General features: G+C 37.9%; 1 protein-coding gene across 9 annotated transcripts in view; it reads left to right on the forward strand.

Annotated features, from left to right (window-relative positions):
* HERC1 (HECT and RLD domain containing E3 ubiquitin protein ligase family member 1) overlaps positions 1-26913 on the forward strand; it is a 186907-nt gene that overhangs the window by 142858 nt on the left and 17136 nt on the right. For 6 of the 9 annotated variants that reach the window (XM_053888977.1, XM_053888981.1, XM_053888982.1 and 3 more), the window contains exons 45-66: positions 14-282; positions 1033-1085; positions 1778-1978; positions 2596-2770; positions 5006-5276; positions 5409-5622; positions 6384-6640; positions 7780-7907; positions 9512-9639; positions 10864-11064; positions 12260-12390; positions 13195-13394; positions 13783-13888; positions 16063-16209; positions 18174-18275; positions 19336-19509; positions 21011-21304; positions 22567-22632; positions 22791-22916; positions 23695-23833; positions 24889-25070; positions 25774-26007. In XM_053888977.1, the coding sequence (XP_053744952.1) occupies positions 14-282; positions 1033-1085; positions 1778-1978; positions 2596-2770; positions 5006-5276; positions 5409-5622; positions 6384-6640; positions 7780-7907; positions 9512-9639; positions 10864-11064; positions 12260-12390; positions 13195-13394; positions 13783-13888; positions 16063-16209; positions 18174-18275; positions 19336-19509; positions 21011-21304; positions 22567-22632; positions 22791-22916; positions 23695-23833; positions 24889-25070; positions 25774-25992 (3783 nt within the window). In that variant the 3' untranslated portion in view covers positions 25993-26007. Of the gene's footprint in view, positions 1-13; positions 283-1032; positions 1086-1777; positions 1979-2595; positions 2771-5005; positions 5277-5408; positions 5623-6383; positions 6641-7779; positions 7908-9511; positions 9640-10863; positions 11065-12259; positions 12391-13194; positions 13395-13782; positions 13889-16062; positions 16210-18173; positions 18276-19335; positions 19510-21010; positions 21305-22566; positions 22633-22790; positions 22917-23694; positions 23834-24888; positions 25071-25773; positions 26008-26644; positions 26768-26913 lie in introns of those variants that run through there. The other 3 variants (XM_053888985.1, XM_053888984.1, XM_053888980.1) reach the window with 3 other exon arrangements.

The following is a 26913-nucleotide window of genomic DNA, read 5'->3' on the forward strand; positions in this document are numbered from 1 at the left end:
AAATTTTGTGCAGCATGTTTGTGAGTCTGAAGACAGGGAAGAAGTGGTGGTGTGTGAACTGTGTGAGTGCAGTGTCGTCAGCTTCAACCAGCACATGAAGAGAAATCACCCAGGCTGTGGGCGCAGTGCAAACCGCCAGGGCTATCGCAGCAACGGCTCCTATGTGGATGGCTGGTTCGGTGGTGAATGTGGGAGTGGAAATCCATACTACCTGCTCTGCGGCAGCTGCAGGGAAAAGTACTTAGCCCTGAAGACCAAATCCAAGACAACAAGTTCTGAAAGGTACCTTGAAATTGCTTAGATATCCAGACCCCCTCTGAATGAAGAGTATAAAGTATCTCTCATCAAGACGTGGGAATTAAAGCTTATTTTAACGTGAAGAGTTACACTTAACCTTTCCCTAAGTCCGATGACTGCTGAATTGGGGGCAGGAAGGATGAAGGTGGTTGAGGAATTCATGTTTTGCCAGAGCTGGGATCCTGCAGTCCATGGCAGCAGGTTTTTGACTGGAGTTTGACTCTATGAACCTTCAACTTGTTGGCAGGCAAGTTGCCTTAAGGCAGGACCCTTGCCTTAACCTTCAGGAGGCTTATGGTCAATTTTTTCATTGTGTTTTTCACTCTGTTTTTGTTTGACATCTTAAGATCTTTTTGGTGATTAAAAAAAAAAAATAGACTGTTTAGATTAAATTGAGCTTCCGTGAAAATATTACTTCTTTATATCCTTGAATAGCAATTAATCTGTAGTGAGCAGGGCTTTTGCCCTTACTGTCAACTATTAAAATCTTTAAGGTGGTCTGGATGAGTGTTGTAGGTGACCTAGAAACCCCCCCAGTAACTTGGTAAAATGATCATTGATTTTGTAAGCATGTGTGTACCTACATACCAGTAGTTTTTCTTAGCCCATAACCTGAAACACTTTATTTTGTGTTGCTTTATTAATGACCTTTTAAAATGTTCTAATGACTTAATTTGCATTTTTGGGTACTAACTGTTTTGTATAAAAATACAATGTTCTTCATGTTTGGTGCAGGTACAAGGGACAAGCTCCAGATCTAATTGGCAAGCAGGACAGTGTGTATGAAGGTAGTTGTTTTGAGAGCTTCTTTATTTTACATGTATTTTTGTATATACCTTCTGCTTAACATCTGTTACTAAAATTTACTTTATGTGTATGTGTTGGTATTTAAGTACATATTAACTTAAAACTTTCTCTGAAAAGTTAAAGGTAGTTTGAAAGCAACAGCCCTAGTTTTAAAAATCAAAGGGAAAGGACCTGGGTTCAAATACTAGCTTTACCACAGAATGTTAATTTCTGTGTGGCATATATTTTTTTCGAAGTAGGGAAAGTATGGAGTACATTTTGAATTTCCATCCTGATTGAGGAAAGTAAAAAGTACAAAACTGATGACAGCGTGAATTTATACGGAGCATTCATTTACTTCAAATAACTGATTCTCTAATGATTGTGGATAGCATTAAGAACTCTTTGTTGGCCCCGTAACAATAGCTTTTATTAGCTGAAACCTTCATTACCAGCTGTAACATTTGCTGTTGCTTTAGGTGGGTTTGACTCAGACTCCCTTTCCCTTAGACTCTCACTATGTTTCAGGGAGTGCAGTTTGGTTGGGTCACCAGGAGATGGTGCCATAGCATATTTTGTGGGCACTGGGCTTTCAGTCCATCTGCATTTTAGACATATCTCACAGTAACCGTTGCCAGCAGAGTTACTTCATGTTTATATTCACATACCATAAATTTATTTATTTAAATTCCAGAAGACTGGGACATGTTAGATGTTGATGAAGATGAAAAGCTAACAGGTGAAGAAGAATTTGAATTACTTGCTGGACCACTTGGTTTAAACGACCGACGCATTGTACCAGAACCAGTTCAGTTCCCTGACAGTGATCCCTTGGGAGCATCAGTAGCAATGGTAACAGCTACCAACAGTATGGAAGAGACTCTAATGCAAATAGGTAAACTGAAATGATAATTGGTATTGATTTTTTAGAGTCTGTATTAATTTGTTTCTTAGACTGGATAAATAGTAATACAACATTGTTCCACCCCGTCAAGTATCCTTAGCTAGTTGTTTGAACATTTTCAAGGTATAAGGTAATATTTTTCGTTTTTTGCTTTTATGAAATGCTGAAGTAATAAAAAGAAAATTTATAAAATATGAGTATGATTTTTTTTAAAGAAAACAGGGAAATCCTGGAACTGACTGAAACCAATTTTGCAGTCTTTTTTTTTTATGTGCATGAAAGGGTATGGGTAACTTTTGCTCTCGGGAATACAAAATAAAGAATTAGTATTGGTGACTCAGCCCTTTCTGTATACTTAAAGCATATTTTAAAAACTGTATCTTTTCTGTGTCTGTTATATATAATATGATATATGAACAAAATAAAACCAAAAAAATTTAAGGAACATATATAACAGGTTATTGCCTTAGAACTGTCTCTTTCTCCCAAGGAATTTTCTGTGTAACAAAGTCCAAATGAACAAAACACATTGGTTTGCTGTGTTTCCTTGCAGCCCAGAACATAGATAGAATGGGAAAATTTTTCAGTGCTCTGGATATGTTTTTCAGGTTGCCATGGCTCTGTAGAAAAGAGTTCCTCTGGAAGAATAACACTAGGTGAGCAGGCCGCTGCCTTAGCAAACCCTCATGACCGGGTGGTGGCTTTAAGGAGAGTGACTGCTGCTGCTCAGGTTCTTCTGGCAAGAACCATGGTAATGAGAGCTCTGTCTCTTCTCTCGGTCAGGTAAGAATTATCTTGTGTCAGGTGATGCTAAGTTAGTTCCTAGTATGTATTAGACAGGAGTTTAGTATTGTTTGGGAGGATGAGATAGAATTTTTAGAGCCTTGAGTATCTAGGCTGTCAAATGAAAGAAGTTGGAGATAGTCATCATTGTTATTCATTCATCCAGTTGGTAAATACTTAGCTCTTTTTAGGTAGAAAATAAGAGTATTATAGTAGCTGAGTAAACTGCAAACATTTTAAATTTTATTATCTGAAATGAGAAACTAAAGCTTTCAATCCATTTGATGCAGGATGAAATCAAAAGGTTGAATGAATTTTCTGCAAAATTGACCCAACTGTGTAGCTATTTCAACCTGCAGATTCCATCATGGAGACTCCTGCCATGTTCATACTGTAGAATGTAATATTAAAAAAGGAAGAGAGCCAAGAATACCTAAAAGACATCCATTTAAGAAATGGTTAAGCAGGGGCGCCTGGGTGGCTCAGTCACTTAAGCGTCTGACTGTTGGTTTCGCCTCAGGTCATGATCTCACGGTTTCGTGTGAGTTCGAGCCCCACGTTGGGCTCCATGCTGACAGTGCAGAGCCTGCTTGGGATTCTCTGTCTCCCTCTCTGTGCCCCTCCCCCACTTGCACTATCTCTGTATCTCTCAAAAATAAATAAATAAACTTTAAAAAAAAAAAGAATTGTTGAGTAGAGGTATATAAAAGTAAATCAGTGAAGACAGAAGGACCCTGAAATAAAAATTCAAAAATAGATGAGACTCTGGTATTGGATAGTGGAGAACAGAATTTAGAAACTGACCCACACATATAGATAAACACTTGGTGTATGGTTTGATTTATGATAATGTTTATATGGCAGAACAATGAGGAAAGCATGTCTCCTCACTAACTTGGGCTTAGGTCACATGGTTTATTCAACAGGAAAAAGTGAGTCTTGGCCCCAACCTCACACTATATAAGACAAATATTTCCAAGTGGCTCTTAGATCTAAATGTGAAAGATAAATCAATAATGTTTCTCTAAGATAGGAAGAATTTATTCTCAGTCTTGGGATAGGTACAGTTTTCTTAAGTGAGTCACAAAAACCATTCATCATCAAGAAAAAGATTGATAAATTGAACTACATTAAAAAAGAACTTCTCTTCAGCAAAAGTCATTAAGAAAATAAAAAGTCAGAAAGTAAAAAAAATGAGCCACTTAATGGGAGAACACATGAACAATGCATATAACCAACAGAACATGTAAAGAATTTCTACAAATCCATGAGAAGAAGAGACAACCCATAGAAGTGGGCAAAATGCAAAATAATACAAGAGGATCTCCAAATGGCCAGTAAACATGGAAAATAAGGTCTTCAGCCTCATTAGTCTTCAGAGAAATGAAAATGGAAAACCAGTGAGATATAAATACACCTATTAGAAAGGCTAAAATCGAAAAGACTGGTGGGAAAATGTGAGCACCTAGAAAATGTGGAACACCCAGAACACACTGCCAGTAAGGAAGTGAATTGGTACAGCTACTTTGGAAAACCGTTCAATAGTACCAACCAAAGGTGAATATGAACATACTCTATCACCTAGAAAGCTACTCCTGGGTATATTTTCGGCAGAAATGCTTCTATATGTGCACCAGAAGACATAAGCAAGAACTTCATGGCACTGCTATTTATAATAGCCCCATGCTAGAAACCACCTAATTGTCATCTGTATGGAGAAATGAATTATGGTAGATTTTATTAATATGTCAGTGAAAAAGAGTATCTACTGCTATAATGCAACAACGTGGATGAGTCTTAAAAGAAGCCAGACACAAAAGATTACAGACTTTATCTTATTTATATAAAGTTCAAAACAGGCAAAACTGATACATGACTTAAAAAGTCAGTGGTATTCGTTACTTTTAGGGGTCTAGTGACTGAGAAGAACCCAAGCAGGCTTCTGAGGTGTTGGTTATGTTGGTCCTGTTTGTGAAAACTCACAGTTTGTGAACTTTCTTGTGTATTATACTTAGTTATACTTCCAAGTTCATGAAATTAAAATAAAATAATTAAAATCTTAACAGTGTCCAGCTTAATATTTTTTGACTTATCTTAAGATACATATGGCTAGTAATATTGCAGCTTGACTTTTATTTTAGTTATTGGTACTTTGGCTGATAGGTGGGGCTCCCAGTGGTCCCTTCAGAAATCTGTTTTCTTTATCCATCTGAAGTGTTTTTTCTTTCTTGGCAGTGGTTCCAGCTGTAGCCTGGCTGCTGGCCTGGAATCTCTGGGGCTTACAGATATCCGAACACTGGTTCGGTTAATGTGCTTGGCCGCAGCAGGGAGAGCTGGCCTTTCTACCAGCCCTTCTGCCATGGCAAGCACCTCAGAACGCTCACGAGGCGGGCACAGCAAGGCCAGTAAGCCCATCTCTTGCCTGGCCTATCTGAGCACAGCAGTGGGATGTCTGGCATCAAACACTCCTAGTGCTGCCAAACTCCTGGTGCAGTTGTGTACACAGGTAAGCTGGTTTTCAGTGTTTTTCGTGTTGCGTTATTTCTGACCAATTCTTAAAGAGCCTTTTGAGGTGAAATCTTTTTGTTCCAAAGTTATATGTAAAAATTAAACCTGTTTGTTCCAATTGCCTCTTCAGAACTTGATTTCTGCTGCAACAGGTGTAAATCTAACCACGGTCGATGATCCAATTCAGCGAAAGTTTCTACCCAGCTTTCTCCGAGGAATTGCTGAAGAGAATAAGCTTGTAACCTCCCCAAACTTTGTTGTAACTCAGGCCCTTGTGGCATTACTAGCAGACAAGGGGGCCAAACTGAGACCTAACTATGATAAATCTGAAGTTGAAAAGAAAGGTAAGTTTCATACCATTTACCATTTTAAATATACAGTCTTGTAATCAATGATGTGTGCTTTTTAAAACGTGTTTTAGAGTTGTTGTAAGTGATAAATTACATAGCGTCATGTATACTTCTTAAGTTCAGATCATAAAAAACTACATGGATCCTTTCTCATGGTGCATGGAAACAGATATTAGAAAATGTACCAAATTAATCTTGGTTTGATTATTCTATTAGATTATGGTTTGAATCACAATAGATAATAATCTTGGTTAGGTGTCCTTAATAAAATTTATGTAAAGATACGGTTATTTTTCTCTTTGTCATAAGATGATAACAGTTTGAAGGGACTCCTTAATCACTATTGTCTCTACCCTTCTCTTCATCAGGACCATTCGGCCAAGATAGATGGGCTTTGGGATCTATCAGCCCGGCCTCTTGACTGGCTGTTATGATCACTTTTGAGCAGCAAAAGCCAAACTCTTACTTTTTAGGGCATGCTGTCTCTGCCCTGGCTTTGAAATTATTTCTGATGCATTCTGAATCTGTGTGCACTTAGAGCAAAGAGTCTTGGTGTATCTAAATGTATATTTGCAATGAATCAGATTTATTAGAGAATGTGATAGGAGATAAATGCTTTATACCTTGTATGCATATCTTAGTGAATTGATTGCTTGCAAAAGTGCTAATTTTTAAAAGATATGGGTTAACCCATTTTTTTTGTTTACCACCACCAGCTCTTACCTGGGCATCATTTCATTGTTTTGTTTAAGCAGGTTTAACTGCCCAATTGTATGCCCATCCTTCCTATGATCCTTCTGCTGTAGGCCCTCTGGAGCTGGCTAATGCCCTGGCAGCCTGCTGCCTCTCCTCCAGGCTGTCCTCACAGCATAGGCAATGGGCTGCTCAACAGCTTGTGCGCACTCTTGCTGCACATGACCGCGACAACCAAACTACTCCCCAAACACTCGCTGATATGGGAGGAGATCTCAGGAAATGCTCCTTTATCAAGTTGGAGGCTCATCAAAACAGAGTATGTATTTTGAGCCCTAAGTATGTTAATCACCTTATGTAAGATGAAATAGTTTCTGCCCTTCTCTGAGAGCTTAGATCTTAAGTGTCTCTCTCTCTCTCTCTCTCTCTCTCTCTCTCTCTCTCTCTCTCTCTCTCTGCCTCGTGCACACACATGCACAATTACCAATATTTGTCTAGTAGTTACCAGCTTTCTTTTCTCTGTATGTTGGGTTGACATAGTAGTGTACAAATAGAAAAATCAGATGGGGGATGAGAAGAAAACCAAGGGAATTATCTCACAAAAGATGAGGGCTTATATGTGCAAGAGGAGAAGAAATTGTTAACCGCTGTGTTAATCTAACTTACCAGACCCTTGAGCATTGACAAGGGCAGTTTAGGAAATGAAGACTGACTTCCGTTATTACCACTTTAAAAGTCACTTCTTAGTCTGTGTTGTTTATTTTGTACAACATATGTTGAAATATTTATACTTTATTGAATTAAATAAACATGTTTAGTAAAGATTCTCATAGGTCTGCAATAACTCAAATGAGTTTAGGCATAGTACTTTAAAGCCATACAAATAGATGTATGTTTACAAGCCAATTAGGAAAGAGTGAAACCATGTATATTATGCTATAACATGAATATTTTTCTTTTACAATTTTCTGGTAGATTATTTTTTAATTTGATAGATATAGAATGACAAAATCATTTGAATCAAAACTTGCTCAAAAATGTTGGACTTTGTCAGAATGAAATCTTGCCATTTGCAACAACATGGCTGGAGCTGGAGAGTATAATGCTAAACAAAATAAATTAATCAGAGAAAGATAATACCATGATTACACTCATATGTGGAATTTAAGAAACAAAACAAACGAATAAAGGAATAAAAAAGAGACAAGCCAAAGAGTGGACTCTTAACTCTAACAGAACTCTGTAGAGAAGGTTACCAGAAGGGAGGTGGGTGGGAGTGTGAGTGAAATAGGTGAAGGGGTTAAAAGTACACTAATCATGATGAGCACTGAGTAATGTATAGGATTGTTGAATCACTACATTGTGCACCTGCAATTAATATAACACGGTATATTAACTATACTAGAATTAAAATAAAAAACTTAATTAAAAATCATTGGACTTTTTCAACCTTTCTAGGTGATGACTTGTGTTTGGTGTAATAAAAAAGGACTTTTGGCTACAAGTGGCAATGATGGTACCATCCGGGTATGGAATGTTACTAAGAAGCAATATTCACTGCAACAAACCTGTGTGTTCAACAGATTGTGAGTGCTAACATCAGCTCTCATGTGTAACATTTAAAATAAGAGAATCCTAAACATGCTTCATCTTGGTTGTGTTAATGTAATCACAATGTCATTAAAAGTTATTACAATTTTTCTTTTATTTTTTTCTTAATTTTAATTTTTTTTATTTTTTTATTTTTTATTTTTTTTAATTATTTTTTTTTTTCAACGTTTATTTATTTTTGGGACAGAGAGAGACAGAGCATGAACGGGGGAGGGACAGAGAGAGAGGGAGACACAGAATCGGAAACAGGCTCCAGGCTCTGAGCCATCAGCCCAGAGCCTGACGCGGGGCTCGAACTCACGGACCGTGAGATCGTGACCTGGCTGAAGTCGGATGCTTAACCGACTGCGCCACCCAGGCGCCCCTAATTTGTTTTATTTTTTAGAGAGCAAGAGCCAGGGAGGGGGCAGAGGGAGAGAAAGGGAAAATTAAAAAAAAATTTTTTTAATGTTTATATTTGAGAAAGAGAGGGAGACAGAGAACAGGTGAGGGAGGGGTGGTCGGGGGGGAAGACACAGAATCCGAAACAAACTCCAGGCTCTGAGCTGTCAGCACAGAGCCTGATGTGGGGCTTGAACCCACAAACTGGGAGATCATGATCTGAGCCGAAGTCAGATGCTCAACCAACTGAGCCATCCAGGTGCCCTGATTAAGTTTATTTATTTTGAGAGCAGGGGAGAGGCAGAGAGAGAGAGAGAGAGAATGAGAGAGAATCCCAAGTAAGCTTTGCACTATCAGCGCAGAGCCCAACATGGGGCTCATTCCCACAAACTGTGAGATCATGACCTGAGCTGAAATCAAGAGTCAGATGCATAACTGTTTGAGCCCACCAGGTGCTCTGAGAGAGAGGATCTTAAGCAGACTCCACACTTAGCATGGAGCCCAGTGCGGGGTTCAATCCCACAACCATGGGATCATGACCTGAGCTGAAATCAAGAGTTGGATGCTCAACCATCTGAGCCACCCAGGCCCCCTACAGTTTTTCTTTTAGAATAGTCTTACTATATCTCTGGTGTGTGTTTTTAAATTTCCGGGATAGTAATTAAGAAAATAAAAATTTTAACAATCAGTGTCTTAGAATTAAATCAAGGTCTACTATGCTAGCATTATAAATGTTAAATTCTGTAAAACAGTAGGCTAATATTCCATCATTCTTTAAGGATTATTTAGGAATTAATGATATTTCTTACAGAATGTTAACAGCCTTTATAGTTTTATAGCTGGCATAGGTATTTCCTTTCTGAGAGCTTCCCTAGAGATTAGGCAAACAAGAATCATTGTGCTCTGAATAATAACCAGGTTTACAACCCGTAAAGAATCAGAATGTCTTTGTTGAGAAATTATCTACTATGGTAATTGGGTAATCTAAGCATCACTCTTCTTTAATTCTACATTTTTCACACCATGACAAATGCTAGCAAATATGTGATTGTCAAATACTGCTAGCCAAGCTTCTGAAATGAAGAGTCTCTATTATTATTTACTTCAGTCCATATGAAACCTTTATTTTAAGATTTGAGGTTTTATATATTTTTGGATGATGAGGATTAGAATCCCATATGTGTCTTTTATATTTTAGAGAAGGAGATGCTGAGGAGAGCCTGGGGTCACCCAGTGATCCAAGTTTCTCACCTGTTTCCTGGAGTATCAGTGGCAAATATCTAGCTGGGGCCTTGGAAAAGATGGTGAATATTTGGCAAGTTAATGGTAAGAGTCATGCCAATACTAGCAAATTACTGAAGGTACTTTTTAAGCCTTTTTTTTTAGCTTTCTGAGTCCAAACAGTGGCTTCCTTTCACCTTGAAACTCACAGTCTGTTCTTCAGCTGTGTAGATGTGTGCATATTATAGTTTAAATTAAAGAGGAAATGATCATTTCCTGACTTCTCTTTCTAAGAGTTTTGACTAACCTGGTAGTTGTAAGCTAAAAATTCTTTTCACATACAACTATAAGTGTTCAGAATAGGTTTTGAGCTATGAGTTTTCAGTGATGCATTCTTTTGAATCACTTGAAATATTTCTACTAATTTTGTCTAATTCACAGGTACAAACTCATTTCAATTTTTAATGATATGTCTCTGGAAAGTAAAAATTATTATAATCTTAGGGTTATTGCATAATTTCGTTTGTTTTTGCATATTTGAAGAAAGGCTTTTCTATGTTTCACAGATTTGAAGGAAAAGCTAGCCTTAACTCTAGGGAAACTTCTTACATTAATTTGATTTTCAGTAATTATTAGGAAAGGATGTAAGTGTTTGACATTTCTACACTGAATATTTTCCTTTACTCCTTTTTATTTTTTTAAAAGTTTGTATTTATTTTTGAGAGAGAGAACGTGAGCAGGGGAAGGGAACAGAGGATCAGAAGCAGGCTCCGCACTGACAGCAGTGAGCCTGATGTGGAGCTCATGAACCATGACATCATGACCTAAGCCAAAGTCCGATGCTCAACCGACTGAGCTACCCAGGCGCCCCTCCTTTACTCCTTCTTTAATAAAGCTGTCACTTTGAAGCATCTGAGTGGCTCAGTCGGTTAAGCATCTGACTTCATCTCAGGTCATGATCACACAGTTTGTGGTTTGAGCCTCATATTGGGCTCTGTGCTGACAGCTCAGAGTCTGGAGCCTACTTTGGATTCTGTGTCTCCCTGTTTCTCTGCCCCTCCTCCACTCACACTCTGTCACAATTCTCTCTTTCAAAAATAAATAAACTTTAAGTAAAGCTATCATTTTTTGTCCCATTAGTAGTTATAGGAAAGCCTGTGAATTTGATAATCATATATAGTATATAAATGAAGGATCCTGCCTTATAATTGTATTTATTAATAGACTATTATGAAATTGAGGACTGCCTTGAGTGAATATTAGAATTAATATTTTTGTATTATTGTTTTTAAGGATTAAGTAACTAGTTAACATTTTCTCCCTCTTTAGGAGGTAAAGGATTAGTAGATATTCAGCCTCATTGGGTATCTGCCCTGGCTTGGCCAGAAGAGGGTCCAGCTACAGCCTGGTCAGGAGAGTCTCCAGAATTATTGTTGGTGGGACGGATGGATGGCTCTCTAGGACTGATAGAAGTTGTTGATGTATCCACTATGCACCGTCGAGAATTGGAACATTGCTATCGAAAAGATGGTAAATGACTTCCGTCTCATTAAGAAAGTATTTCCCCCAATCAAAAAACTTATTTTTTTTGGCACTTGCTTTTAAAAATGCAGAGTTAATATTACTTTTGGCTTTGTTTTCTAAATTTTCCAGTTGGTATTTCGTTTTAGTTAGTTACTACGTTGAAAGATAATTCCCTCCCAACATCTACCACATACCTCTGCCAAAATGAGATCTAATAGTATTGTATTAGTCATTCATCCTTTGTGTAAGTGTCTGAAACTTAAGTGGGGCTGCCAATTTCCCTTGAAAGTTAGGAATGTCCAAGAGAAAAGAATTATAATCATTGGTAGAGATGAAATTGTTAACAAATGAAATTGAGGAAATGGAAGGAGGAGGAGGGATGTTCCTGGTATGACAAGAGATAGTAGGAAGTCTCCTTTCATTTATTTTCTGTGTTCCCTTTGGATGCATAGACATCTTACTACATGGTTTTGTTCATTGTTTTGGGGGAGTGGAGTATTTCACAGATCACGGTCCCAGCTTACATGGCACAGAATAGAACAAGTGTTTTTTAAATTTAGGGTTTTTTTTTAAATAGGTAATACCTTGATGGGGTTCAAAAATCTTAAAGTTTAAAAAGATAGGCAGTGAAAAGTCTTTTTCCCATCTACTCATTCCACATGTCCCCATTCTACTCCCACAGATAAATACTGTTTCTTACTTCATACTTGTAGTTTTCCAGAGTTAATGTGTACTTGAAGAAGCAAATATGAATGTAGATTGTTAGAACATGTTTGGTAAAATATGGAAACACACAGAGTAAGGAATATTAAGCAAAAGAAGGGACAGATAATTTTCTTTCTATGATGGATTATTTCATTTCTCAGTTTCATGGTAGATTCTGGTCCAAAAGGAAGGAACCTGGTACATGGACTTGGAATCAGCAAGGAATTTAACTTTTCAGTAATCATCTGAAAAGAATAAAAGGTTAAAAATGAGGTAGTCCTTGTCACTTATTATAATACTTTTAAAGTAAGTTACACAGAATCCCTGCTCTCAGCCTACCTTTTATCTAATAAATGCATCAAAGAGATGTTTGGAAATTTACTTGGAGTGGTTGTGGTAGCATATGTTTGTTGCAAAAATATGTCTTTTAAGTTAGACAATGACATATGAGTGTCATATTTTTTTCTCAAAAAAATTTTTTTTTTAATCATGTTAGTGTCTGTAACTTGCATTGCTTGGTTCAGTGAAGACAGACCATTTGCAGTAGGATTTTTTGATGGAAAATTGTTACTGGGAACGAAGGAACCACTTGAGAAAGGAGGCATTGTTCTAATTGATGCACATAAGGTAAAAACGTCTTTCCCAGATGGTTACTTTTTCTTGTTTTTTTTACTATAGTATTGCTTGATACTAGTTTTCTTTAAACTTTCTTAACATAGTTCACTTATGATTTCTTATTCTATTGTTACACAAAATCTTTCGACCATGTATATACATGGAAAGGTCTGTGTAAGAAAGCCATCAAGAAAGCCAAGAAAGAAGTAAAACCAAAACAGTAAAATAGGAGCACCCTTGGAACACCCCCTGTCATGCTAGAAATTCCATCTATGAAGAATGATTCCTTTACCTTAAAAAGAGTTGCTGGTTCTAATGCTTACAGGGCCATCTAGGCAAAACATAAGTGCACGAAGGCAGGGGTTGAAAGTGTGAGGAGGGTAAAAATAAAAAAATGTCAGAAGAACACGACGTCAACCATGTAAACGTACAATATGTCTTAGATTCTCATAATGTTTGCTATTTTGGTATGAAGGATGCTTTTTTTTAAGTTTCTTTTTCATTATTCTAATGATTACAAGTGAATAATTCTTAAAAATGCTAATGAAAGATAAATATTCCTTCTGAATCAGAATTTCCTAATTCATTCATTCAACTAACATTTACTGAGCTTTGACTGTAGCAAGTGTATATAATGCAGATTATATTAAAGGGTGAGTTGTCTTGTGATTGGGAATGATATGACAGTATCTTATTTGCATAAAATATTGATTTCAAAATAATTGAGTAATGGAAGTATAGGTCATAAATTACTGAGTTTACATATCTGTGAAGGAAGGTTACTATGATTTTTTTTTCTCTCCCTGTCATTTTAAGGATACTCTTGTTAGTATGAAGTGGGACCCAACAGGTCATATTCTTATGACATGTGCCAAAGAAGAAAATGTGAAACTCTGGGGGCCTATTTCAGGATGCTGGCGCTGTCTACATTCACTCTGCCATCCATCTATTGTAAATGGCATTGCTTGGTGCAGCCTCCCAGGGAAAGGATCCAAATTGCATTTACTGATGGCTACGTATGTTACAAATTTGTGTGTGTGTGTGTGTGTGTGTGTGTCTTAATTTTTATATTATTATGGACTGTTACTTGCGTTAAATATGGCTTTTCAGTGGTCTTAAACAGTTTGCCTGTTACTATTCTTATAATGTCTAATTCCATAAGATTACCTTAGAGAAATAAGGCAAAATGTGGAAGTTGGAATGCAGTCTCCTTATCTGGGTGTGATGTTGCTAGAATATCGATTCTTCTTGTAATTCTTGTAAAAGATTATAGCATATACCTATTGCAAATAATTTTTAAAATAATACTGTAATAGTTTTATCAGGTCTTTAATTGATTGCTCTTTGAAAGTATATTTACTTCTGCATATTGACATGTTTTGGTTTTACATGATTAATTTTAAGTGGCTGTCAGAGTGGCTTGGTATGTGTTTGGCGTATTCCACAAGATACCACACAGACCAGTGTGACTAGTTCAGAAGGATGGTGGGACCAGGAGTCAAATTGCCAGGTAAATGTTCTGGTGCTTTTGAAGACCTTATCTGAAACCAAAGATGGTTTGTGTTATCAAAGTAATCCTCCTTTGATTACTGAGATACTCACTACTCAGTATCTTAAAGGGCAAGATCCATTAGGGAAACATGAATAATTGTCATACTTTGTGTGTTTTCTGAATTGGCCTTATTTTTTATAAGTCAGGACGGCATGATTGCTTGTTAAAGTGAGACATTCAAGATACACTGAGTGGTGATCATTTATAGTAATGGATATTATTTGGTACTACAGATAGAGAAGCCCTAAATCTTTGGTACAGTGAAATGGGAACACCACAGGAACACCCCTGTCCAAAGTATCTGCTGCTGATACCGCATTCCACCTATGAAGAACAATTCCTTTAACTTCAAAGGAGGTTACAGGGGGTGCCTGGGTGGCTCAGTTTGTTAAGTGTCCCACTCTTGATTTCGGCTTAGGTCATGATTTCACAGTTTGTGAGTTCAAGCCCTGCACTGGGCTCTGTGCAGACAGCACAGAGCCTGCTTAGGATTCTCTGTCTTCCTTTCTTTCTGCCCCTCCCCTGATCGCATTCTCTCTCTCTCTCTCTCTCTCAAAAATAAATAAACATTTTTTAAAAAATGATTTAAAAAAAGAGTTTACAGATTCAGATAGATGCTTATAAGGCCATCTAAACAAGCAACATAAACTCAAAAAGCTGGGAGTTGGTGTGGAGAGGGTAAAAACAAAAAACCTAGAAACACACATGCTTTCTATAAAGGACACGGCTGCCAGAGAGCTGATTGCCGCCATCCAGAAATGAGGCTATTGTTACCAGATTGTCTCTTTTTTTCCTGATAGAAGCCAGAAACCCAGCGTTTTAAGTAAAATCTCCCAATATTAAACATTGGCACCTGACTTAAAATTCTTTAAAATACTTGGTGGCCAGTCATATGGCATCCCTGAGCTAACGGTTTGCACCTTCTATTGCTCTTTCTTTTTGCTCATGATACAAATACCCCTGGAAGAAATATACCTTATGTTATATCTGGATAAATAAGTACATCTGGTAATATACACTGTCATAACTAGAAGGAAGAGGGAGCTTAAGGACAGGAAGAAAGAGGTTAAGAGGGAGAGGTAAATAGCTCACTAATGAGAGGAAAATATAGAAGTAGAATTGGGAGGGACATCTGGGTGGCTCAGTTAAGCATCTGACTTCAGCTCAGGTCATGATCTTGCAGTTGGTAAGTTCGAGCCCCACACTGGGCTCTGTGCTGACAGGTGCTCACAGCTCACTGCCTGGAGCCTGCTTCATTCTGTGTCTCCCTCTCTCTCTGCCCTTCCCCTGCTCTCAAAAATAATAATAAACATTAAAAAATTTTTTTCTTAATGAAAAAGAAGTGGAAGTCGAGGCACTAAAGATAAATCTGATTTTCTGTTTGTACTAGAGAGTAGCCCTTTGGACCTATCTCACTTCTAAAACGTGCAAGGCAGGGGCACCTGGGTGATTCATTTGGTTAAGCTTCCAACTCTTGATTTCAGCTCAGGTGATAATCTCATGGTTTGTGGGTTCAAGCCCTGCTTTGGGCTCTATGCTGACAGTGCAGAGCGTGCTTGGGATCCTCTTTCTGTGCCCCTCCACCTCTCGTGTTCTCTGTCTCTTTCTCTCTCCCTCCCTCACCAAATAAATTAACTTAAAAAAATTAAAACGTGCAAGATGCAACAATGCAAACATGAAATTAGACACCACGTAACAGACAGAACCATTGGCCATCAAAAAGAAGAGCCTGTTTATATAGACCCAACATGTGCAATTCATGAGTTTTAGGAGCTAAAAATGAAAATTACATAAAGCTAAATTTAAAAATTAGAACACTCATTAAAAAGCAGAAGTTAGGATTTTTCTATCTCTGAGGGATAATTGGAACTTACAATTGTAATTTCTGCCGGTTTGGAGAATAGGAAATTCACTTAGAAGGGTGTCAAAAAATATGAACTCAGTTTCAGAGGAGCCAAGGAGAACCACGTTGTTATTTTATTATTTTCTCAAGCTAAACCTATGAGAGAGTTGTCCTTCCCTCTTGCCCAGTTTTTTACTGAAATATAAAATTTCCAGGAATGAATTATAAATCTTGAATCTATAAGGTTGTTTTAATTTCAATATATGCTAAAAATAAAAATGAATTGCAGGATGGATATAGGAAATCAGCCGGAGCCAAATGTGTTTATCAGCTGCGGGGACACATCACCCCTGTCCGGACTGTTGCCTTTAGTTCTGATGGGTTGGCCCTCGTGTCTGGTGGACTAGGTGGGCTCATGAACATTTGGTCTTTAAGGGTAAGAGTACAGATGTTATTTTTATCTTAAGAAATGTTTATGCATTAACTTAGATATGGTAAAAATTAACCCAACCATCCCTAGGAATATTTTGTGTACTAATACTTTGGGTACTGAAGAAACTCCTTTCAGAATTCTCCACTCTTTAATTTTTCTTATTGATATATTTTTAAAGTCATCTAGAAAAGGCCCCAGAAAATTGGGTAGTACCTATGTAATTAGACGTTGCTAAATTTCACTGGAGTATATAGATTTTTCTCTAAAATGTTTTTGTGAATGTGAAGTGTGTAAATTTAAAATGTCTGGCACAAAAACAGACAGATCATTGGAACAGAATAGAGAACCCAGAAATGGACCCACAAATGTATGGCCAACTCATCTTTGACAAAGCGGGAAAGAATATCCAATGGAATAAAGACAGTCTCTTCAGCAAGTGGTGCTGGGAAAACTGGACCACTTTCTTATACCATACACGAAAATAAACTCAAAATGGATGAAAGACCTAAATGTAAGATGGGAAGCCATCAAAATCTTCAAGGAGAAAGTAGGCAAAAACGTCTTTGACCTCAGCTGCAGCAACTTCTTACTCAACACATCTCCAGAGGCAAGGGAAACAAAAGCAAAAATGAACTTTTTGGGACCTCATCAAAATAAAAAGCTGCTGGACAGCAAAGGAAACAATCAGCAAAACTAAAAGGCAACCGACGGAATGGGAGAAGATATTTGCATATGACGTATCAGATAAAGGGTTGGTATCCAAAATCTTTAAAGAACTTACCAAACTCAACACCCAAGAAACAAATATTCCAGTGAATAAATAGGCAAAAGTCATGAATAATCACTTCTCCAAAGAAGACATCCAGGGGCGCCTAGGTAGCTCGGTTGGGGGATCGACTTTGGCTCAGATCATGATCTCACAGTTTGTGAGTTCGAGCCCTGCATTGGGCTCTGTGCCAACAGCTCAGAGCCTGGAGCCTATTTCAGATTCTGTGTCTCCCCCTCTCTCTGCCCCTCTCCTGTTCATTCTCTGTGTCTCTCTGTCTCTCTGTCTCTCAATAATAAATAAACGTTAAAAAAAAAGAATTCAAAGAAGACATCCAGATGGCCAACCAACATATGAAAAAATGTTCCACATCAGTCATCATCAGGGAAATACAAATCAAAACCACAAGGAGATACCACCTCACACCTGTCAGAATGGCTAACATTAACAACTCAGGCAATAACAGATGTTGGCAAGGATGTGGAGAAAGAGGATCTCTTTTGTATTGCTAGTGGGAATGCAAACTGGTGCAGCCATTTTGGAAAACAGTATGGAGGTTCCTCAAAAAATTAAAAATAGAACTTCCCTACAACCCAGCAATTGCACTACTAGGTATTTATCTAAGGGATACAGGTGTGCTGTTTCGAAGGGACACATGCACCCCCGTGTTTATAGCAGCACTATCAACAATAGCCAAAGTATGGAAAGAGCCCAAATGTCCATCGATGGATGAATGGATAAAGAGGATGTGGTGTATATATATACAATGGAGTATTACTCGGCAATCAAAAAAAGTGAAATCTTGCCATTTGCAACTATGTGGATACAACTTAGAGGGTATTACGCTAAGTGAAATTAGAGAAAGACAAATATCATATGACTTCACTCATATGAGGACTTTAAGACACAGAACAAATGAACACAATGGAAGAGAAGCAAAAATAACATAAAAACAGGGAGGGGGAGAAAACATAAGAGACTCTTAAATATGGAGAACATACAGAGGGTTACTAGAGGGGTTGTTGGAGGGGGGATGGGCTAAATGGGTAAGGGCCATTAAGGAATCCTGAACTCCTGAAATCATTGTTGCACTACATGCTAACTTGGATGTAAATTTAAAAAATAAAATAAAATGGAAAAAAAATGTAAATAATGACTAAGGTTAAGTAATGTGTACTGATATAACTACTTCTCATTTTAGGATGGCTCTGTCTTGCAAACTGTAGTGATAGGCTCTGGAGCTATTCAGACCACAGTATGGATTCCAGATGTTGGGGTAGCTGCTTGCTCAAATAGATCGAAGGTACTTTTACAATTCTCTAAAATCGTAAGGGATAAGTCTATAAGGTACCTTAGAAATCATAGTCTAAGTAGCCTACTTTACAGGGGAGAAAACTCATATCCAGAGGGATTATTATTTGCCTAAGATAATACAACTATTTTGTGACAGAAGGAAAACTAGAACCCAGGCCTCCTGATTTATAATCTAGTACTCTTCTTACCATACCCTAGATTTTGGCTAAATGCCTAATCATCAAACGACTTAAGTTCCATTGGAAGTTATAAAGTGGATTTTTACTTTCTGCCATGACTTTTGAGATAACAGTAAATTGTCTCAAAAGAATTTTCTTTAAAAAGTAGGACCACAGGACCACCCCAAAGACCTTTAACTCGAATATACAAAATGTATCTTGACTTTCAATTTAATATTCTAGTTAAAAAAATACTTACTGCATACACACACGCACACACACAAATATGTATATGTGTATACATACTAGCCCCCTGCTGTGAAGTAAGTCAGAGATGACATTATCTCCTGCAGTCTTGCTCTTCATACCCTTAATGAATAGAGCCAATGTGCTGCTTTGGTTTATATTTTATGTAGGTAAAAGATACTAAAATTGAGCTCTAAACCTGTATAAACAGTAAAATACAGACTCAGAGCCAAGGCAGTAGTGGCCTTTATAGATAAATCATAGAGCCACAGTTAGAGCCGAGCTGCTTGTCCTGTAGATGTGTCCCTCAGCAGACAGAGTACTCCTTCCTATAGTACCCCTGTGGTCATGGTACCTTTTCCTGCAAGTCCTATGAAACAGCCAAGAATTAATGTTGTCTCTTTAAGGAGCATCAGCAAAGCCAAGGTAGCTCACAAATTTTATGGTTCTTATTCACTGGTTTTTACTTAGCAAAATTTAGGATGTTTTGAAGTCGATAAGCATTAAAGGTACAGCATAAAATGTCCAAAAAGCAAATGTGTTTAATGGAATAACTGGAAGGATTTCAGATATGAATGGTAATAGAATGATCTCTCTTTTATCTTTTATTTAAATAACTGTGTGGCATGATTTGTTTTCCAACAGGATGTTTTGGTCGTGAATTGTACAGCAGAATGGGCTGCCGCCAATCATGTTTTAGCAACCTGTAGGACAGCACTGAAACAGCAGGGTGTTCTGGGATTAAATATGGCTCCCTGCATGAGAGCATTTCTGGAGCGGCTACCCATGATGCTTCAGGAGCAGTATGCCTATGAAAAGGTAACCGATTACACTCACTGCTGCAGATCTGCACATGACTGCTGCTCCAGCATTTGAATTGCATAGCAATTAAGAGCATAAGGTCTAAGGAAAATAAGTGGGGCTGTTTGGTAGAATCAAATAAAGTTAAGTCATGTCTAGAACAGTTGTTGAGTAATCCTCAGCCTGCTTTTACTTTTAGTGGGAGTAGAACTTTAAAATAACCCTCAAATTTGTATAGTGTTGGTATAATTTCTTTTCAGATTACTTATTCACTCCAAAACTTCTTAAAATACCTGTACCCTCAGAGTATCATCTTTTGTGACCCATAAATCTATTTTTGTGTGGTTTTGCCATCCTGAAGTTGAGAGATGGGGGTGGATATGGATGTTGGAGTAAACGTTCTGTGTATCAGATGAATCCATGTGGAAAGTTAAGTAGAAGAGCTAAGGCTGAAGTGAGTAGGGGCCTTAAAATACTAGAATGAGGAATAATGGAATTTGGAGCTGTAGCCCAGGCTGTGATACTGTGTAGTCTGTCCTCCAGACCTCAGTAGTCACTGTGTGCTGCCCCTAGGCAGAGCTGTTTGGTGTTATTTCCTTCTTTTTCAGCCAAGCTGTATTAATACAGTCAATTGTTACTGTGCCCGGTTAACTTCACTGATGCATTTGCCTAGGTTCTCTTTTCTGAATTACTCAGAGTCTCACAGAATTGCTCTGCCACGGTTAGGGAGGGCCACAGAAGAGCGATCTCCTTTGATGGCTACCAGGATTCTCTTGTAAAGGAGGAAATGTGAGAAGGGAGGAGGTTGCCTTGGTTTAGTTACTTGATTTTTTACCTTTATTATCATTATCATTATTATTCATGAAAAACTATATAGTGAAAATATACTGCTAAATGCAGTGTGATCTGCTGGATTAGATCCTGAAGCAGAAAAGGGCATTAGTAGAAAAACCAAATAAAGTTCTGTGGTTTAGTTAATATTGTAGCCAATATTAATTTCTTAGTTTTGATAAATGCACCATGCTTATGTGTTAACATTAGGGGAAGTTAAGTGAAGGATTTACAAGGATTCTTGTACTATCTCTTGTAACTCTCTGTATATCTAAAATTATTTCAGAGTAAAAATCTTGAAGAACTGAACTTTTTCTTGTTTTGTTTTTATTTTTTAAAGTTTTATGTATAGTTGAATATACAGAGTAATATTAGTTTCAGGTGTAAAAGAATAGTAAACTTAAAAAATACAATTACAGATTTTCAGAATACAGCAGGTTAATTCTTTTGAAAGAGGACATGTGTGAGCCGGGGAGGGGCAGAGGGAGAGAGAAAAATCTTAAACAGGCTCCACGGCCAGTGTGGAGCCTAATGCTGGGCTCAATCTCACGACCATGAGATCATCACCTGAGCCAAAATCAAGAATCAGACACTTAACGAACGGGCTGAGCCATCCAGGTGCCTGGTAGGTTAATTTATAATATTTGGTACAGACTCTTCAACTTAACATTCTTGTATTTCCTCTTAGCCTCATGTGGTTTGTGGCGATCAGCTTGTTCATAGCCCCTATATGCAATGTCTGGCTTCCCTCGCTGTGGGACTGCATTTGGATCAGCTGTTATGTAACCCTCCAGTGCCACCACACCACCAGAACTGCCTCCCTGACCCAGCATCCTGGAATCCAAATGAGTGGGCCTGGTTAGAATGTTTCTCAACCACCATAAAAGCTGCTGAAGCCCTGACCAACGGAGCACAATTTCCAGAATCTTTTACCGTTCCTGATCTAGAGCCTGTTCCAGAGGATGAGCTTACATTCCTAATGGTAAGCCTAAAATTAGCTGCTGTTATATGCAGCTGAGATTGTATCATGGATGTTTAGCAAGTAGCAGACCTTCAGGATTTCCTAGCTTGGATAGCTAGAAGCATGCCCTTAGATAAACTTAAAATGTTTTGCTTTCAGATAGTCATTTTCAGTCTTATGGCAGCCCTCTATGGTGACAAAGATTGTTTATAGGAGAACTGTGAAGCACCTGTAAACTTGTTGGCTTTCAACGACATAGTCCCATATTTTCTCACTTTTTCTCCATAGGTGCCACGTTTAGTACCTCATTTATACATATTTTAGCATCTTTTCCTGGGTCATCTTGTGAGATTTATTCCACATAAAGACTCTGAATTATTTGACACTCTAATCATGTTTTAATCTCTATAAAGTAAGAATATAGAAGAGCATTCCAGTTGTTATTTCTTATTCTAATTGAGAGTGTCTAGATATAGAAACTGTGATGTAGATAAAATGCCTATGTAGATAGTGCAGGCCAGCACTTGATCTAACAATATATTTGCTTAATTAAGATTTGTACATACAGGGGGCACCTGGGTCAGTTAAGTCAGTTAAGCATCTGACTTTGGCTCAGGTCATGAACTCGTGGTTTGTGAGTTTGAGCCCTGCATCAGGCTCTGTGCTGATAGCTCACAGCCTGGAGCCTGCTTCGGATTCTGTGTCTCCCTCTCTCTCTCTGCCCCTCCCCTGCTCATGCTCTGTTTCTCTCTGTCGCTCAAAAATAAATAAATGTTAAAAAATGTATATATATTTGTACATACAAACATTTGAATACATAAATATACAGTATAAAACAGAAATACGAATTGAGGGAAATTATCGAAGTATAGGTCATTTATTTATAGATATAAAATATAATTTTAATTTAAGAAGAGTCCTGAGCCCATTTGCCCCAAATTTGTCATTTTGTAGATGAGGAAATTGAAGCCTGGAAAGATGAAGTGACCTGCTACTGCTGTACAGCTAGTTCGTGGGGGTGGTGACTCTTGTACCTGTTGGTGCTCAGAAAACATAAATGGTTAACTTCGAATCACCATTGTATTAGTGATAGTGATAGTAGATAGCAAAATTGTTTATGATAAAGGAGAATATTAACATGCATAGTCAAATTTGGTGTGATTGTAAAACTGCTCTTAATTTCTTACAGTATTACTAAGTTCTTTTAGGGAAAGAAGACGTAGTTAAGCAAAGATACATTTTGATTAAGCAAGATTCATCTTGGTGTTTATTGTGTCTTACAGGATAACAGTAAATGGATTAATGGCATGGATGAACAAATTATGTCTTGGGCAACATCCAGACCTGAGGTCAGTAAAGATAACTAAATGGTGGTTCTCAGTAAATCTTCTGATTTTAAGTGTGTGTTTGTCACCTGATGTCTCTCTTAGAGGCTGGCACATATTTGAATGAATGAATGAATGAATGAATGAATGAATCTAATTTTGAGATGATTGTGGTTTTCCAGGACTGGCACTTGGGAGGTAAATGTGATGTCTACCTGTGGGGTGCTGGCAGGCATGGACAGCTCGCCGAAGCTGGAAGAAATGTTATGGTACCTGCAGCAGCTCCCTCATTCTCACAGGCCCAACAGGTAACTACTGGGTAAAGAAATGGAGAAGAAACTTGGGAACTAACAATTCTGATTCCCTTGCCGTTAAAAAAAATTTTACCATTGTGTAATCTGTGGTGAGGAATAACTGAACAAAGTCATGTATAGCCTCCAAATAGAAGATTTCTAGGGTTTTTGTTCATTTTCTAAGTTTTTCTTGCTTTCAAGTGCATCAGCATTAGACCTGCCTAGTACATATTTACAGAAGTTAACATGCTCCTAATTATTGATTCTGTTTGAGGGCCGTTAGCTTACAGGGATTTTTAGCTAGATTTCTTTAACACCCCTCCCCTCTTCTAATAATTGTGGTACTATATTCCCAAACCCTTTCTCAAGCCACTGCTTTCTTACCCATTCTTCTCTACCTTAGTGAGTCCCAGGATGCGTTACTCTTTCTTGTGTATATCTCCTCAGGCTTCTGCTTCTTGATGATCTCTAGCCAGTCTTTAATATTTCCCCATCATCCTTTCCGCTGTCTGTTTTGTTAACATTATTATTTTAACACCGCACAGCTGGCTGAAATTCCTGTAGATCACATAGTTCTAAATGATTTTAAATAGTCCGATGAGCCTCCTACATCTCTTTAAGTAAGCAGTTTTATAACAATCAAGGGCTTGTAGGAACCCCATACTTATTTCAAGTCATCCCCTTTAGTGAAAGGATAAAATAATTAATAAAGGCTTCCTAAGTATATGTACAATCATTTTAAGTGTTAAGGCTGTATAATGAAGGATAATATAGTTCCGTGTTTCTTTACTAGGTCATATGTGGTCAGAATTGTACCTTTGTCATCCAGGCCAATGGCACAGTGTTGGCTTGTGGGGAAGGAAGTTATGGCAGATTGGGGCAAGGAAATTCAGATGACCTTCATGTGCTGACAGTTATTTCAGCCTTACAAGGTAAAATTATTCTCAATTAAAAGCTGGTCAGAAAATATGGACTAACCATAGGAATGTTTGCTTATGTTGGAACTCATCTCAAACCTTTGCTGGATAAAGTCATAATAGGATTTTCACTTATTTAGATTCTCATTTAGGATGTACAGCCTGATTTCCATATTTTAAGCTGTTATTTTGCAAGCTATTTTTCATGGCAGTGCTAGAATTCAATGATATAAATAACTATTTTAAAACCCATAAAGATTGTTGTAAACAAATTCTTGTAAAATTACAAAACTGAAATTAGGCAACTATTAATAGCAATAATCATGCATGTGTTTCCTTTAGAGTAAAAACCAGTTTCTATGGATATGTGCAAATGTACGAAAGACTTTTATAGAGTTCTCAGAGTGCTGTCAAAGACTGTCAGAGTTCTCTGACTTGGAAAAAGTATATCCCTGGAGAAACCACTGCAGGAGCCCCTGGCTTGTTCCTTAAGTCAACTTTTACTGACTCCAAAGCCTACAAGAGAGCAAAGAGGGTTTTTGTATTAAAAGCATACAAGTAATAATGAGTTGAGAACCAATTCCGAAACAGTTCTAAGTTTTCTTCCTTGAGATCTAAGTGTGAAGAGCACAGCAGTGGGGACGGGAAGGTGGGACTCCTGGCCAGAACTACCACGTCCTGCCTCTAGGACCTTGCACAAGCTATACTAGACCTCTTTGTGACTTGGTTTACCCATTTGTAAAAGTGGTGATGATAATATCTGCCTTGTAGGTTTTATGTGAAAATAGAGAAGAGATAATCCAGGTAAAGCATTTATAGGAGTGGCTAGAACATAGTCCTTAATGACTGTTTCCGTCACCCTCCTTTCCTTCCTGGTCATCATTACTTTATGGGACTGCTCTCAATTTACTAAGTTATGGCTACAAATGTGATTTAAAATTAAAGACATTGTTTTTATTACTGTAGTGCAGTTTTGGTGTTTTTCCATTCTAAGAGTATTCTGTAGCAGCTGCAACTAAAGAATTTTAACATCCAGTGATTCTTGTTGGGTTTCTTTCTGCTCTGTTCAGGATTTGTGGTGACCCAGCTGGTGACATCTTGTGGTTCTGATGGTCACTCAATGGCCCTGACTGAAAGTGGTGAGGTCTTTAGCTGGGGAGATGGCGATTATGGCAAACTCGGCCACGGGAACAGCGACAGGCAGCGGCGCCCCAGGCAGATCGAGGCCTTACAAGGAGAAGAAGTGGTGCAGGTCAGGCAGGACATGGATAAGTTTGCCTTTGAATGAAAATATACTAGTTGTTGAATAGGGTTCTCAAATTCATGTAACAGGAGATAATGGTAAAAATACATTATACAATCATTACAAGAGATCCACTGTTTCTGGTTGTTCATTCTTGACTTTGTCAGAAGTTTGAATGGGCTTTGGTGTTAGAATGGAGTCCTTTCTCCTGAACCAGCTGGTTGGCCCAGGCTGGGGTACTCCAGGTCCTTGGAAGAAAAACAGTGGGGTTTAGCTTCTGCCGCATAGTTCTGGACACAGTATTAGTTTGAATGAAAAGCTTTCCATTTATCCTTATTGTTACCAAGGCTGAGTTGTACACATATTCTGGAAAGTCAGTTAGTGATTAATGTAAAATTGCCTAGCACTTTAGCGTTCACAAAGCATTTCCACATTTACTATTACACGTGGTCTAGGTCATCTGTACACAGCTATAGGATAGCAACAGTTCTTCCAACGTAGTCTCTTCAGCTTGGTCTTCCTGAGGATGATGAGGCGATAAGATTTGAAGGAGCAGGAGGGCCACTTGGGCAGGTCGGACATACTGGTCTTGAAGACCCAGAGTTGTCAGTGAAGTTTATTACTATATTATTACCCGAAAATGACGGAGTTCTTTATTTCTTAGTATACTCTCTTCTTAATTTTTTTTTTTTCTTCTTGGTTCTGTCTGTAGATGTCTTGTGGCTTCAAGCACTCAGCAGTGGTAACTTCAGACGGCAAACTGTTCACTTTTGGGAATGGTGACTATGGTCGTCTGGGTCTTGGAAACACCTCTAACAAAAAACTACCAGAGAGAGTGACTGCACTGGAGGGATATCAGATTGGACAGGCAAGGAATAAATCCATAATATGTTTCATGGTCGTAGATTCGTATTTCCTCTGTGTGCACTGAGACTCTGTTCTTTCAGGAAGACTAGAATCGCCAGTTCTACTTAACCTCATGTACATTTTGTTTGGCGTACTTGATCATTTGTCATGATTTTTTTTCCCAATGTGAAAATTAACATTTTAAGGCAAACAATGTGACCAACATATAGAAGCCTTAATTCAGGATATGAATGTTTTAAAAACCCCTCTGTAGTACAACTTGATATAAAACCTTTAAACAATACAGATTTTTGTCATTGCTGTCTGCTAGTTTTGAAGTAGATGGCTGAAGTGCAGCATCATGGGTAGCTACTGCTCTTAAGCAATATTGTCCCGGTCCTGTATACATTGAGACTATCTCTGAACAAGGAGATATTTTTATCTTTTCCTGTATCATTCCTCAGACGTATAAATGTTTTTAGTCATATGTACTTTTTCCTCTTTTATGCTCTCTGATTCTGAGTTAGCCACAGGTATTTAAAGGATTTTTCCTTGAAAGAAAAAGTTATTTTTTTCTTTGTGGACATTAGGAATTTTTTCTTACACATTTTGGTTAACATATGCAGAAAGTCCTGAAATTAATAAAAATACAAATATATATAGCCGAAGTCTCAGAAGCGGGTATGTGGTTTAGGTGCTATGCGTTTATCTTACTGAGTACCCTGTTATTTCTCCAGGTGGCTTGTGGTTTAAACCACACTTTGGCAGTATCAGCAGATGGCTCCATGGTGTGGGCTTTTGGAGACGGGGACTATGGAAAACTAGGCTTAGGAAATTCCACTGCAAAATCTTCCCCTCAGGTCAGTATTGTCTTTGTGTCAGTGCCTCTTTTTACTTGGAAAATCATTTACCTTTAACATTTTAGTAAATTCATAATGAAATTTGGAAACTTCTATTACTTACTCTTAAATGTCCAGCATTTTGGATCTTGGTTTTAAATAAGCCA

This window comes from Panthera pardus, unplaced genomic scaffold, assembly GCF_024362965.1.
Source record: "Panthera pardus isolate Hobbes unplaced genomic scaffold, ASM2436296v1 HiC_scaffold_24, whole genome shotgun sequence".
Lineage (NCBI taxonomy): Eukaryota > Metazoa > Chordata > Mammalia > Carnivora > Felidae > Panthera > Panthera pardus.